This window comes from Sinocyclocheilus grahami, unplaced genomic scaffold (genome assembly GCF_001515645.1).
Source record: "Sinocyclocheilus grahami isolate Dianchi unplaced genomic scaffold, SAMN03320097.WGS_v1.1 scaffold164.1, whole genome shotgun sequence".
Classification (NCBI taxonomy): Eukaryota; Metazoa; Chordata; class Actinopteri; order Cypriniformes; family Cyprinidae; genus Sinocyclocheilus; species Sinocyclocheilus grahami.
In genome coordinates this window covers 492,206-508,141 of record NW_015505343.1, presented here as the reverse complement: position 1 = coordinate 508,141, position 15,936 = coordinate 492,206, and the positions used below count along the sequence as shown (strand labels likewise).

At 36.7% G+C, this 15,936-nt stretch overlaps 1 protein-coding gene across 1 annotated transcript in view; it reads left to right on the top strand.

Annotated features, from left to right (window-relative positions):
* Positions 1 to 15,936, top strand: part of pard3aa (par-3 family cell polarity regulator alpha, a) — a 515,464-nt gene that overhangs the window by 166,520 nt on the left and 333,008 nt on the right. The window contains exon 3 of the mRNA XM_016282712.1: positions 1,259 to 1,442. Within this exon, the coding sequence (XP_016138198.1) occupies positions 1,259 to 1,442 (184 nt within the window). The remainder of the gene's footprint in view (positions 1 to 1,258; positions 1,443 to 15,936) is intronic.

Here is a 15,936-nt window from a genome sequence, read left to right as displayed (position 1 = left end):
AACAGACATGCATCTTAACATTAAATCAAATAGAGTTGGGTAAAAGATAATGATGCTAAAGAGATTTGTGTGAAGAATGTACAGCTATTCAGATACAAATTATTATTAGGATGATTTTTGGATGATATTTTCTCAGATATTTTAATATTTAATGGTTCTTTTTAGTTTAGTTCTCTTTCTTTCCTAAAACTATCTATGCAAGGAGACACATTTAGAGCCAAAAGAGTCTCTGTAAGGCGGTCTCTAGCGAGACGAACAGTGGTCATGGTGATAAGCAGTCTGTCAGCGCAGTGGCTGCATCGTCGAAATAAAGGGCATTTATTTGACATGCTTTAATTGGGCCAAAGAAACAAATGAGTGGTCACTTTAAATTAGGCTGATCATAAACCATTTTAAAATCAGTGTGTGAGCGAGAAAGACAGTAGAGAAAAAAATATAACTTGGCTTCTGGTCACAGTTCTGCCTGCTAGCGAGGAGTAAATAGGAAAATGTGAACCATACAGCACCAGCGTTTACAAATCAACAGACACAAACTGCTTCACACAATAGCGTCTCTGTGTTGGCTTGCATGTGACTTGCTGGTTCCATTTGTTCTGGTGGATGTGCGAACCGTTAATGTCGGCAGAAATCAGGACAAAAGCTGGTGAATGAACCTCCCCGCTAACTCCTCTATGCAATTTTATCCTTTTTGCAGCATTATGCAGTGCAGGGGTGTGTGGCTTCGAACAATTTTATCCATAGTGCATGTGCTCACCGTTTAATAAAACTATTCTTTTCAAATGTTTATTAGTCATAATTTCTCACTTTCTCTCAGAATAGGAGTCGACCCCGAGGGATATTTTATTGCTGGCAGGTTGCTCTTTCATAGCTTTGGGGACTATCAGATGTTTGATTTAGTCTGAAATGTGCTCAAATAAAAATAAACAGAGGTACATACATGACATACGGCACAGAGAGACTATAGAGCTATGAAATTAATGTTGATGGAGTTGTTGTGCATTTCTTGACAACTAATTTTTGGTTTGCAGGCTTTGGTCAGATAAAATGTCAGATAAAAATAGTGGCAAAAAGGACAGAAACTGGTCAGAAATCCAAATGGACTTTTTTTTTTTTTGTCAAAGTGTAAATATCTTCTGTATACATGAACATTTCTAGTTGCATTATTTTATAGGAAGGTGGTCCCACGTTGGGTATATACATATTGTTATATCAAATAGTTCAAGCAGTGTGATTAACATAATTGTTTGTCTGTCTTTAGCTGGTGGCAGTGTACGAGGAGCAGGACCCTCATCATGGCGGAGATGGCACCAGCGCGAGCTCCACAGGCACCCAGAGTCCAGAGCTCTTCAGCACGGGTGAGCTCAACTCCAGCAACCTGTCAGCCTTCCAGCCCTACCAGACCAGCAGTGAGATCGAGGTCACCCCATCGGCCCTCAGGACCAGTGAGTCACCGTCCCATTCAAACTCTATTCAAACACATTTTGTCCTAACCAGACGCAATATGATCATCAGCAAATACCCACAATCCTCACTGAATGAGAAAATTATAAGGATAAAGCATTGTGGTTTAATTTGATTAGATTTTTTGATTTTATTGAGGTTGATTATTCTGATTCTGTTTTTTTACAGTACTTACTAGGGGTGTAACGATACACGTATTCGTATTGAACCGTTTGGTACAATGCTTTTTCGGTTCGGTACGCATTACAAACTGAACGATTCGATTCGTTGGACTAGTCCTGTTACATTTGGAAAATGAAACTGCTTAGTGTGTAAAATATAATGTTCTCAGTGCCACTGCACTCAACAAGGCAGCCCAAACGACGTAACAGGCAACACACTGTCTGCCCAGTGGCGTAACGTTGGCGGACGGGCACGCACTGCGAAAAAGGCCCCGCGATAACCTCCTCTTGCTGGGGTGCGTCGAAAGACGATGAGCTTGTATTGACGATAGCCAGATATATTGTCAAAAACATCAGTTGTTGGCAATATTAAGATATTTGGCATTTGCATTCCATTCCATTCCATTCTTATTTTTATTAGGCCTATTATTATTATTATTATTATGAATTTACTTTCATTATTAAATTAAAATTACAATTAATTTGCCCCGCAATAATGACCAAGTAACTGACGTGCTGCGAGGATAACAAAAGATTAGGCTTTTTACTCCTCAATTAAAATATTTTAAAAAAGGTATTTTAAAACAGGTATATTGTACAATGAATTATAGGCCTACAATTAAAATGTTAACACTGCGGTCATCAATAATAAAATAAAATAAATAAAAAGCTTTTATTTCAAGCACCGACTTTCAAAAACAACCTGTTTAACACTAAATATGTTTCTTCTAATTTTTTTCACTATGTAATATTAGAAATATTAAGTGAATAAATATTTCCAACATTGCGACGTAACCAATTACCCCCGTACCGAACCGAACCGTGACACCACTGTGTTGTATCGAACCAGACTGTGAATTTTGTGAACCGTTACAGCCCTAGTACTTACTCTGATTTGATTCTGGTTTTAAATCTACTAATTCACATTGTTCTGAATCTTTCTGATTTGAATACTAATTCAGATTTTTCAGAATCTGAATCTTCAGTCTTTGAAATTTCTGTTTTTGATTTGATTCTTCTGCTCGTCAGTCTGCTGATTTTGATTGTGATTTTGAATCTAGAGATTATGATTGTTCTGAATCTTCTGATTTTGAAAGTACTGATTCTGATTTGTTTGCTCTGATTGTCAGTCTGCTGATTTTGATAGTGATTTGAATCTACTGATTATCATTGTTCAGTATCTGAATCTTCAGATTTTTAAAGTACTAACTAATAGGCTTGCTGCGATAGACTGTGCTGACGGTGATACCGTTGTTAAGCCGCAACAATGTATTTATTTTATTTGACATCAAGGTGTATGCCGTGCCTCCAAGCTTTCTTATTCGTTTTGCTAATACACTTTCTACGTTTCTTATTTATTTGGTTATATATTATACATGTCTACTTATTTCTAGTTTTGTATAGGCTACCTATTTAAACTTTATGGAAGTTATCTGTTATTTTATATTAGGCATAGCCTGCCCTGTAGCATGGTGTATTTTTATTTGTTTTGTTAATGAAAGTTCTATGTTTTATATATACGCTAAAGTGAGTTTGACGTTGTATTTTGTTGTTGCATTCAAGCAATTGATGCCGAATTGCCGCTAATTCGTAGTGAAAGTAAAATGTGCACGGTGCTTTTGCAAGCTATTTAAAAGCGAAGGAAAGCGAGGAAAAGAGGAAACGCCCCGCCCCCACGGTGATACCGGTATTATCGGTGTTGTCACACGTCGATTAAACAATGGAAAAATTTCCTCACCCTCACAACCCTACTAACTAAATCTTATTTGTTCCTTCTAATCATCAGTGTACTGGTTTTGATTCTGATTTTGAATCTACTAATTATCATTCTGAACCTAAATCTTCTCATTTTTGATCAGTCTAGTCTTTAGTCTGCTGATTTTGATTTCTGAATTTGAATCTACTGATTCCGAATCTTTGAATCTTCTTATTTTGAAAGTACTGATTCTGATTTGATTGTTCTCATTATCAGTCTGCTGATTTTGATACTGATTTGAATCTACTGATTAACATTGTTCCGAATCTGAATTAGGGATGCTTATTTTAACCGGTTAACTGTTAACCGACCGTAAGAATTTTGACCGATTACTACAATCAGTTAAACGGTTTAAAACGTCATTTATTTATTTTTATTCAGTAGGCCTAATTTATCAAAATATTTTAAAAGGATTGCTGCATGGTTAAAATACGCTACGAGAATAACAAATTGCGTTTTTTTAAAGAAAAAAAAAACCGATATGTCGCATTTGATTATTTTATTCAGAAATAGGCCTAATGCCGACGTGAATGTTTACAAACATTATAATAAACACTGTTAACATAGCTAGTTATTTTAATTCCCCTCACTCCACAACAAATCCTTACAATTTAACAGTATTTAGAAAAGAACAAGATCTAAAAATATAAGAAGCTATAGCTATATAAACGACAAGCCAAAACAAATTAATTTATGCTAAAACGAAACTGAAACCAACGTTGGGTCTCTCATTCGACAAAATCAAATGTTTCCGTATTCGCGATGTATTTGACTGCCAAAATATTATTTATTATGTAGCCTACTTCACTCGCGATCCAATATCCACGTAAAATAAAATGTTTTGCATAACATTACGGTGATAACGCTTAATTGCACAGATTTTACTACATATTTAAACTGAGCAGTGTGTTTTTTCCCCATATGTTTGACTGACTGTATTTTATTATGATAACGAACAGGCTACATTGTCAATGTATTTTTTCCTTCTAACAGTGGAAGCAACTACTCCTTTCAGTCATAAAGATAATCTGAATTGTAAATATATAAATATAAATATATATATACATATACAGTAGTCAACATTTTGAAGTGGATCAAAAAAATTCAGCAAAGTTGTCCTAAGACAAGAACGCATTTTGGTTTTAGGACAACTTTGATGAAAGGTTTTGATCCACTTCATATACAGTATATTCTGCGCTCGCAGAAGCGCTGCAGTTGCGTGATGTGATATGAAGACCATGTGAATCCTCATGTTCTGTTGTTTGCTGCTTTCTACGCATGCAAAATTAATCCCCGGAAAACAAATGTTAGTATTTTTAACGGGTCACAGACACTTATCCTTTCTAATTTATTTCAATTCTAATTTAAAATAATCTTGTCGGTTAACAGTTAATAATCGTTTAATGAGCGTCGGTTAGGAGAAATAACCGAAATGAACATCCCTAATCTGAATCTTCTGATTTGATTCTTCTGACTGTCAATCTGCTGTTTTTCATAATGATTTTGAATCTACTGATTATAACTGTTCTGAATCTAAATCTTCTTGCTTTGAAAGTACTGATTCTCATTTGATCATTCTAATCATCAGTCTGTGGATGTTGTTTCTGATTTTGAATCTACTGATTCTCATTGTTCTGAATCTGACTCGTCTGATTTTTAAAGTACTAATTCTTATTTGATCCTTCTAATTGTCAGTGTATTGATTTTGGTTCTGATTTTCAATCATCTGATTCTGATTTGAGTTAAGACACATTTAGGCTGTTCTCATATTTGGTTTGTTTGATTTCTGTGAACCAAAAAAACTTTATCCTGAATCTTGCCTTGTCACAAATCAGCTTGTTTCTTTTGAAACTGTAGTTCAGTCAGTGGTCTGCTGTCTGAGGAGAGGTGTGTGGGTTCGTAGAGCACAGTGTGCACTCTGTTAAAGTTGTGTTTGACACTGGACGTATGGGGACTGACCTTGACAGGATGGCGGGGTTGAGTGGGCAGGTGAAATCATCAAGGGAAGGGCTGCTAGAGAACGGCGAGACACACTCAGTCAGGTGTGGAGAGAAGAGAGGATACAGCTCTGATTAACTGTGACAGCTCAGATTCGGCCTGATCCACACACACTCAAGAGTTCACATCATACAGCCTCATTAGAATATATATTAGTTAGCTCTGATTTTGTGATTGAGTAACGAGTAAAGCATTGGAGAATGTGGATGTATTTTTAATTTTATGATGTGGTGTGCATAAAAACAAGATGTTAGCGGAAGAGGAGCAATTGTGAACTGATCCATGCGTTACTCTCCAAGAAAACAGCCTCTGTTTCTGTCCTGCATGGTCTCTTACCAGAGCACACACACTGATAGTACTACAGGTGAATGTGTTCCCATGTTACCAGGCTCTTCTATTGTCTATTTGAACCACTGATTTTATTTATTGTTGTGCTTTCTAAGCTTCTGCTGAGGGAGATCTGGAGTCAAGCACACCCGTTGTGTGAATTCCCCAGCATCATGCAAACGCTGCAGGCAAGAATTTCATTCTTCTATAGGCCTATTTGTGTGTGTGTGTGTGAGTGAGAGTGTCATGTTTAATTTTTAAAAAAAAATTCTGAGCAAAAATAATGACTGTTATAAACTTTTATCATGATTTACAGGAAAAAAAGAATGTCTGTGTGACAATAGCTCATATACCAAAATATATTGTCATGCATATTTAGATCAATAATCATTAAATTACATTTAAAGACTCCAATTAAGGATCACAGTGCAGCCCACAAAATACTAATTACAGTAAGTGTAATTGTATATCTTTAGAAATCTTTGCCACGATCCTTCAAACAACTAGGTTTTATATATTAGCAGCAAGAAGAATCATTTAAATAGAATAAAATGTAGTATGATAACTTAGGCCTATTCTTTTATATATTGAATAAAATTAAGTGCAGGTCAGAATAAGTACTGTAAGTTGTTTAATTTTTACCTGAATATGTCTGCTACGCTGAATGATGATGGAACATTATTTCACCCACATTTTTTCACAAAAGTTATTTGAAACATTAAAGTAGACACTTTATTGTGCATTGAACATGCTTTCTATGTATATAACGTCTTGTCTTTGACCCATATATCAGTTAACTTTAGAACATTATAAATTCACATAGTTTTAGTCGATACTGACAAAAACAAACCCACTTGCTGTGTTCCAAAACATGTTGCGCTGCCAAACAAAACAGCATTTTAATGCACTCCAAACACCAAGGTTGCTCCATCCTCATGCATCGTGCACTTCTGTTTGACCAGATTCAGTATGCACTGTATCACTCAATCCCAGAATACATCGCAACAAACATCAAAATAGTTATATTACATTCAGTGTATGAAGTCTCAGTGTGGTTTTAGCTAATTAAGAAGGACTTTTTCACCCAATATTTGGTGTGAATGTGCTCTTATTGGAATATTGTGCAATCAGAATGAACTACACGTGTGAGGAGCGTTTTTTTATGATTGGTACTTGCTAAGCAGCAGCATTAGGTTTTGGAACATTACTTCTCTTTGTATCCTATTTTGAGTCCATGTACATCAAGATTTAAACTTAAAATTTGTAGGAATTTACAGTATAATGAAACTGATGCATACATATTTTAATCAATTTTAATTATGGGTTTACCTTTATTAGTTAATTTTACATTTACATTATGATTTCAAAATTGTATTTACATTGCATTTACAAAAATAAAAATATTTTTATCGTTTTTGAGCATTTTACAATACATGGCTTATCAGCTTTCCATTTACCATGCCAAGATTACTGATATGACATATTCAGTTTGATTACGGATAACCAGCTCTCTTCATCAGTCCTTCTCGCTGTCTTATTTTGATGATAGATAAATAGTGAGAGCCTTTCTTGATGACTTCCCCAAAAAAAGATGAGCATATTACTCCAGCAATAGCACAAAATCACAGCTGCGGCAGCGGCACGACGATCCTTGAGTTCGGCTGCCGAAGCATATAATCACAGACATTCGGAGTTTTCATCTTTGCGAGTTTGCATTGATTGTTCTTCTACGAAGTAAGAGAAGAGGGAACGAGAACTCTTCCCCTACATTTGATTATTTAAAAATAAATAAATAAATAAATCTTTGTTTTGCAGAGGTCAGGGCAACTAATAATTGGATTGGCGATGAGATGTAAATTATGATAATGAATGTAATTTGCTTGTAATTATACAGAATCAGGCGTCCGTCTGGCTTGCCTGACACCAAAGCGTAATCTTGTGAAAAGTCGAGTGAAAGAAAGAAAACTTTAACGCTTTACGACACCGTCGGCTGGTGTTGAATCTTAATGACGGCGCGCCTCCATTGGTCTGTCTAATTTATTTTCGGCGCGTTCTGCAGTGCAGTCGGAGCGCTGGCTGATATTTCTAAAGTGTTTGTAGTGTGTAGGGAGATGTGGAGCGCGTGTGGAGCGGGGGCTGTCTCCGGTGGGCTCAGAGAGGCAAGCACTCATTAGTAGGGGAGTGTGCTGTGTTCAGGTGCTCTACCCTGGGGCTCGCCGGCTGACACGCGGCCTCTCTCCATCGCACGGCCTGGATCTCTTTAGCTTAGCTTCAGTAACTCTCCCCGGCAGCCCCTGTATCTTTCTCACCAGCGCCTTCACTCTCCCTCATTACCGAACCTCCTTCTCTGCTCTCGCTCGGCGCATCCCATCATGCACTTGGGCAGACTGCTTTTTAGTTGTTTGTTGCTTATGTAACCATCTCACGCCACCACATGCTGAAAGGAAAGGTTCACAGAAAAATGACAAGTCTGTCATCTCTGCATTCATTATGATGTTATTTATTATGAGAAGTCAGAAATAAATGTTGGGTGAAATATTGCTTAATTGCAAACAATGAATATGAATAGGGATATCACTTTATCACTCCAAATTGTACAATTAAGCAAACATATATAATGTATAATAAAACAGGGCAAAAAAGAGAGAAGCCATATGATAGATTTCTGTGAGAACAAGATTTTTACATTTCAGCCATTTTCTCTGAAAATCTCCACTATTGCTTTCAGATATCATTTGCATCTGTGTGCAATACACTAGCATTCAAAAGTTTTTGGGTGGTAAGGTTTTTTTAATGTTTTTGATAGAAGTCTCTTATGCTCACTGCTTTTTGTTTGTTTATTTATTTGACAAAATACAGTAAAATAGTAATACTGTGGCCTATTATTGAAATTTTAATGATTTATTTAAATATTGTTACTATTAGTATATTTAAATTTTTTACTTGTTCCTGTGATGTAAATCTGAAAATGAATTTAATTTATGCATTTAGCAGATGCTTTTATCCAAAGCGACTTACAGTGCATTCGGGCTATACATTTTTATTTTTTTTTACGAGTATGTGTGTTCCCTGGGAATCGAACCCACAACCTTTTGTGCTGCTAATGCAATGCTCTACCACCGAGCCACAGGAACACTAGAAATCATTCTAATATGCTGATTTTCTGGTCAAGAAACTTTTATGATTACTATTAATGCTGAAAACAGTTGTGCTGCTTCATATTTTTGTAGAAATTGTGATTTTCTTTACGTGATTCTACAGAAAATTTAAAAGAGCAGCATTAATTTGAAATATAATTTTTTGTAGCAATGTTAAAGCCTTAACTGTCACTTTTGATAAATTGATGCATAATTGCTAAATAAAATATCTTTCAAAAATAATCTTATTGATCTTAAACTTTTGAACAGTAGTGTATATTCAAAGGTCATCAGTTTACATGCTTGCCCCAGCTTTGATATTATTAAGGCCACATACCGTCAGTTTTCATGTCTTGTGACTGATTGTGACAAAGTTTCTATACATGAAAGTGACATTTTATGGTGTTCTTTTGCTATATTTCGTGTGGAAAAGAGCAGCACAAACATTCTGTGAAGTATATTGTTTGTGTTCCACAGAGGAAAAAAAAGCCATGTTGGTTTGTAAATACAGAATTTGTATTTTTGAGTGAACTTTACCTTTAAAAGCACCCCTTCTGGTTCATCCCACTGAAATACACACCAGGTAGAAAGCATGATAAAATAGAGTAGTTTTGAAAAAGAGCGTACAGTAAATGACCCTCCTGGACTGCGGCCCCCGCTGTTTTGTAATAAAACCTCAGAGATGTTTTTTTTTATGTTTGTCCATTGCTATATTCCCCAGAGACAATCCACGGGGAGGTTTCAGCCTGCAATCTCACTGAAGGGTAGGGGATATAAATGCAGTGACGGATAACAGGGGCTTCCCTGCCTGTGCGCCATCACGCCGATGACACGCCGGATCCTCAGCCATTAGGAGATTGCCTGCAGGGAAAAGTGCAGACACCTGCGGGCAGGCCAGCGTTTATAAAATCAATTTGTTTTGTGGCTGGCCGCTGGGACACGTCCCTCGCTTGCTTCCTCTTGCTGTGGTCTGGTAGAAGTCATTAGGAGGATGTGAACACTCCACACAATGCCATTATTATTAATGGAAGACTAACGTTTCATATTCTAGCTAGATGTTTGCATTACCTGAAGACATTGTCAGTAGTTCACGTTGTGATCCTGGGGTGTTGTGTGCTATTAGGATGTCGCGTTATGGTTGCTAATGTGGTCTGAGCGCTTGCAAGGGTTAGTAAAAACCAAAGTATACTTTGGCTGTGCAGTGTCCGTGCAGCATCATTTTCTGATGTGATACTTCTCTTACATTACAGAAAATAGCATGAAAAATGCAGTTGAAGTCAAACGCATAGATTTATATACCCTCAGAGGGTAGTTTAGAAACTAAAATAACAAAATGCATTGATTGGTTTTATTTCGGGTCTGTGCAGCTGCCTTTAACAATGAAATATGTGGGTCAAATTGACCCGGTAACATCATAATCTTAATAGAAATGTTGTACACACATTCCACACCACATCAAAGAGTCCACACTTTGCAGGCATGTTCATGACCCTAAATGAGAAAAAGTTACACAATTTCAGACAGCTATTCCAGTATTTCCAAAAACTCGAAAAGTAGAAATGTGTCCAGTTGATGCGCATAATATAAGGTCTAGGGTTACATGTTTGTTCACATCACTGACAGTAATAAACAAACAATTATCAACTGCACATAAATATTTTTGAACATTTGTTAAATATTATATTACAGTTGCACAAATTTATTTTAAATTGCACATGATGATGCAAGTGTTATTTTAGTATCACTGAGGTACTGTTATAGTTTTAATCAGTATGTTGAATCTTTTTTTATACGTACATCTTCCATTTAAATTTAAAGTAATATTTTGTGGTTTTCTATTTTTTTATATTGTTTCATATATATATATTTTTTAAGTATATCAGATTTTTTTTTTTAATATGTATTTTTTTCAATTTTAGTTAAGTACATCAACATCAGGTTAAACAAAATGAGAAATGTTGCCTTGGCTGAAGTTTTATTTTTTTACATTTTAATATATGTTATCTTCGTTTTACCTTTATTTTAGGTAGCAATATAGTTTTTTTAAATAGTTTTATTCATCTGTAGTTTTATTATCAGTTTTCATTTGAACTATAATAACTCATCACCTAATTTCACCACTTTCCACTCTCGCTCTCGCTCTGAACCTCACTCTCTTCTTTGTTGTTTTGGTCCAAAGGTTTTGACATCATCTTTCTTTCTTTTAATAAGAAGAGCAGAATCAGTGCACTGATATGCATGGCTGAACGTGTCTGATTGCCCATCTGTTTTGTGTTTTGTTTTTTTGCGATTGTGAAAGTTTCTCTCTAAAGATCCAACCATCACGTCTCCTCATGCTAATCAGGCTAGCCCTCAAGCATGCCAAACGGACCTCCAACTAGACGCCTAAATGCCCTGAAACCACCCCGCTAAAATCAAGCTGCGTGCCTGTGGCATCTCACAAAGTGACTTTTTGCTCTTTGTCATTGAAGTGCCTTTTTGGTAGCGTGTTGGAGCAGTGGTTTATTAGCTGTGTCATCTCTTCATCACGCTACCCTGCTCCATTAGCAACGGTAACACAAATGAATGCGCAGGGAGCGACAGAGACCCCAGTTTAGCCTTGACACTGGAGTGGGCGGAAAGCTTACCTAATTCAAACTATTAGTCACAGAGCTGTAAAAGTGCCACAGTTTAATCTAAAGCTGCTTATGGCTGATAGTTGTAAGCATTTACACTGTAAAACAGAGGAAAACAATTATTAATGAGGTGTGACAAAAATATCCTTTGGCGACAAGTTTTGTACACCAGTGAAGTTTGTTTGATTTTTGGGTTTATAAATGCCATAATGGTATGATGATAGAACCAGATAGTAATCTGTACGGTGGTGCTTTGATCTCCATTTGATTTCCATTTTTTTTTCTCCATAGGGAAAATATTTTTGAGCAATAACTTATAAACCTTTAAAAACAGATTAGTGTGAGGCAATCGGTTTGCATTATTTCAAATGATGTTTTAAATAATCATGTTTAACAGTGGAATTCTTGGTGAAAAACTACATTACCCATAGTGCTGCAGAGAAAATCCACCAATCAGAGTCGCAATGAGCACAAAGCTCCGCCCACTCCCATGAAGCACCGCAAATGAGTAATCGAGATGGTTTCCCCATGCTCTCAAAACACACATTTGAATATACGTATATGCATATGTTTTTTTTCTACATATACAATCAACAACTTAGAATGGATAGTTGTATATTTCTCATTTTTAATTTGTCATTCGCAATGGTTCATGGGATTGTAGTTTTTTTCCCTCACTAAAGCCATTAAGAACCTTTGTCTTTGGTCCGATTTTCAAAATCCTTTGCTTCCAGTCAAAGTTTGTACTGTTGTGATTCTCCTCGTAGCTGGTTGGTTTGGTTCATGGCTCATAGCAGTTGAAATCCCTAGAGGAAAAATGAATGGAAGAATTACTTCCAAAACCATCGCCACTGAAAAAAAGTCAACAGCCACTGTTACACTCTATTGTGAATAGTGCAATATAAATAAATTCGTCTTGACTAGCAAACACCCGCGCAATGACCCAGATAGTGGTCAACAACACTGGTTTTCTTCGGCCTCCTTAGATGATAACAGTCTTGTTTTGTCTGCTATGATTGTTTTTGAAGCATTGCTGTGGTCAGATCCAGCGTTGTTTTGCGAGACCGCCTGCTCTAACCTTGCAAACACTCTTGATGTTTTCATTGATCGTTTCTCTTGCTCTCAAAACATCGATCGAGGTATCGTTGCATGTTTCCACCTCCGGCTTCTCCTTTCCCTCGTCCTCCTCAGCGCTAGCATGCTAAGTCAACTCCTGCGAGAGAAAGCGGCAGTCTGTTAGCCACCTGGCTCAGCTCTTCAGCAGAGACACGTGGTGGATCATTAGCAATGTCACCCAGTCATCTGCATTCAGCGGGCACGGTGCATTTCAAGCCCTTAATTCAAAGGCTGACTACAAAGCGACGTTCACTTCAGTGGGATCAACTTTGTGAATGCAAAGTAAGGCGGGATCGCTTTCGTTCTGCCGATTCCCATGGTGCTGTCAGAATAAAACACCCACATAATTTGTGCTTGTGTGTTGAGAAAAACGCACAAGCGTCAGAAGTCAAAACTCTGGAGTTCATTAGAGTGTATAGTGAGCATGTCTCCTCTGCTCTTTGAAAGTTTTCTACATATTTAGTCTTTTTTTCTAGTCGTATGAGGGTCAGAACCAGGGATCGGCTTAATCAGACTCTCATTAATCTACTAATGATCTGTGATTAGATTGCGGCACACTCTGTTCTCTATTCAGTCTCGCTCGGATATACATCGCAGGAAATTGACTGCCCGTTCCCAAACTTTGTTTCCGTCTTTCTGTGCTTTTGAATGCAAGTCCTGGCGTTAAAATGACATATTAGCCTCTTAACACATTCAGATTAAATGGAGACGGTCCGTGTCCAAGTCTGAATTTGTGTTTTGAGATTTAGCTGAGAGCAGGAAGTGTTCTGCTTTCCTCTAGATCTGTGGCTCTCAACCTTTTTTACTCCAAGGACACTGTCCTCAACACTATTCCCCATGAATTTTCCAGTTGTTTGTTGTTTACTGGATAAAGTTTAAAGATTGTGAGCGAAGATTTCTGTTTAAGTCATCTTAAAAATATACTAAATTATATTTTAGTATAATTGATATATTATATTATTAATATTTTGAGTGTAGATTTTATATTTGTCATTTATATTATTTAGTTTTGATTTTATTTTAAATTATTTTATTTTAAATGTTTATGTAAATGTTTATTTATTTTTAGGAAAAAATTTTATTAAATGTAAAAATAAAAGAAAGTTTTTGTTATTTTAGTGCTTATTCTTAAACTAAATGAAAATGAGAAGTGTTTCCTTGGCAGCTAGCTAACTAAATAATGTTTATTTTATTTAGAGTAATGCAAATGTTTTATTTGAGTTGTACTAAACTATAATAACCATGCACAAAAATGTATTTTGTGACTACAAGTTGAGAGAATATAACTTTAACTTCAGTACACTCTTAAAAATAAAGGTGCTTCAAAAGGTTCTTCAAGCGATGCCATAGAAGAACCATTTTTGGTTCCACAAAGAAGCATTCAGTCAAAGGTTCTTTAAAGAACCATCTCTTTCTTACCTTTTTATAATCTGAAGAACCTTCTTTCGCCACAAAGAACCTTTTGTGAAACAGAAAGGTTCTTCAGATGTTAAAGGTTCTTTATGGAACCATTTAGATCGTGAAGCACCTTTATTTTTAAGAGTGTAGGTGGGTCCAGTTGTGCTTTCTGAAGTCCAACTTGCTTGATTCCATACCAACTCATCTTTTACCAAAGATCTTATGCATTTATTTCCGTCAAGCTTCCTGACAAAGCATCCTCTGGTGTATAAGCGTCGTTAGCGTGGGCTAGCAGTCACATATCATTGCTTGACTTGTCAAGCGTTAGTAAATTGGAGAGTTGATTTGCATGCGTGGTTGAGTCTGGGCGGCCGTAGCCTCGGGCTCATCCTGGCATCACTGAGTCTCAGGAATGGTGTTTTTGGATTCATGTCTGGAGGCTGTTTCCCCTCGCTAACCACACGCCACCCACGCCAAGTTGGGAAACAATGAGGGCCGGTGGGATGTCACGTGTTGAGAGCACAACACCATGTCGAATAAAGGCAAAAAAGAGGCATATATTCACGTTTGAGAAGAGCGGGACTCTAGAGATCATCGACCTTGCGTTTGAAAAATGTCTTGCTAATTGAAACGCTCTATCTCTTGCAAACCAAGTTGACAGCTAGAGAGAGAGAAATTGTGAGAGTAGGTGACTCAACCCACGTATTGTCAGCCTCATAAGATAAAGCAGCCGCTGCAGATGAGAAAGTCCATACGGATCTCGCTGGAATTTCTTGGGAGTCGATGTCTCGCCCGGGAAACTCTTAAGTGCTGTTTGTTTTAGACGTTTTGCTAACCCTCCCGTTTTATTATAGCACTCTATCATAGGTGAACTCACCCTATGGCCAGATCTTTACTGATATGTTTAAGAAAAAAAAACAATGGGGCCAACAGATCATTAAGGCGAGTGCTTTTTTTGGCTCATGAATCGTTGCTTTGATCTTGAGGAAACATTTTCCCTTGACCATTCTGCGGTTATTATTTTTGTCGATGTACATTCTGGATTCGAGGCTGCATGGGAAAGATGAATTGATTCAACAATATTCCGAGTTTTGACAAGTCACGCTGTTTAAGTTTCTCCTTTGCTGAAACCAGAAGAACATAATGCTGCAATCTGGCAGAAATTGGTGTCTGTCAGTTGAAATAATGTATGAAGAGGAACTCCTCTGCAAACACAATGCGTTTAGTTTTGTGTTGATTTAAGGCTTGTCCCCCCTCGCTGTCGCTCTCTGAGGACCGAGAATGTGTTTGCCACTAGCGTTTACTTTACAGAATGAGAAAAATATTGTCTTTTTGAGCTTCTGAAGTTTTTTGTGTGAAGTTTTAGTCATGATTGTTGATGCTGGAAGACGTGGTTTGAATAAAATAGTGTTGAATTTAGTGAATAATGTCTGACAGACACTGCAATTCTTCTCTAAGATCATGTGCGTTATGAATATAGTTGGTATTTCAGTGAATGCACTAAAATACACTAATTTTAATTTATAATAACTTATTTTGAAGTCTAAAGTCAATTAGATGGCTTTTGGGGGCATAAATGGTATCAAAAATGGATGAGCATTTTTCTGTCCTCAGCAGAATCTATTGTCTGTTGACAGCTGGTGTGATTATAGCACAGCACATTGCCATTGATGTCAAGTATTTCACTCGATTTCTAACAACAAAACACAGATACACTCTTAAAAATAAAGGGGCTTTTCACAGCAGTGCAATAGAAGAACCTTTTTGGATTCCCAAAAGAACCTTCAAGTGAACAGTTATCAATTTTTGTTAAAAGAACCAATTTTACTTAATGTGAAGAATATTTTAATAATCTAAAAAAACTTTTTCCACTGTAGAATTCAGAGTTCCAAGAGACGTTTTTTGCGGTGATGCCATAGAAGAACCATTTTTGCTTCCCAAAAGAACCTTTCGTTCAGTTCTTAAAA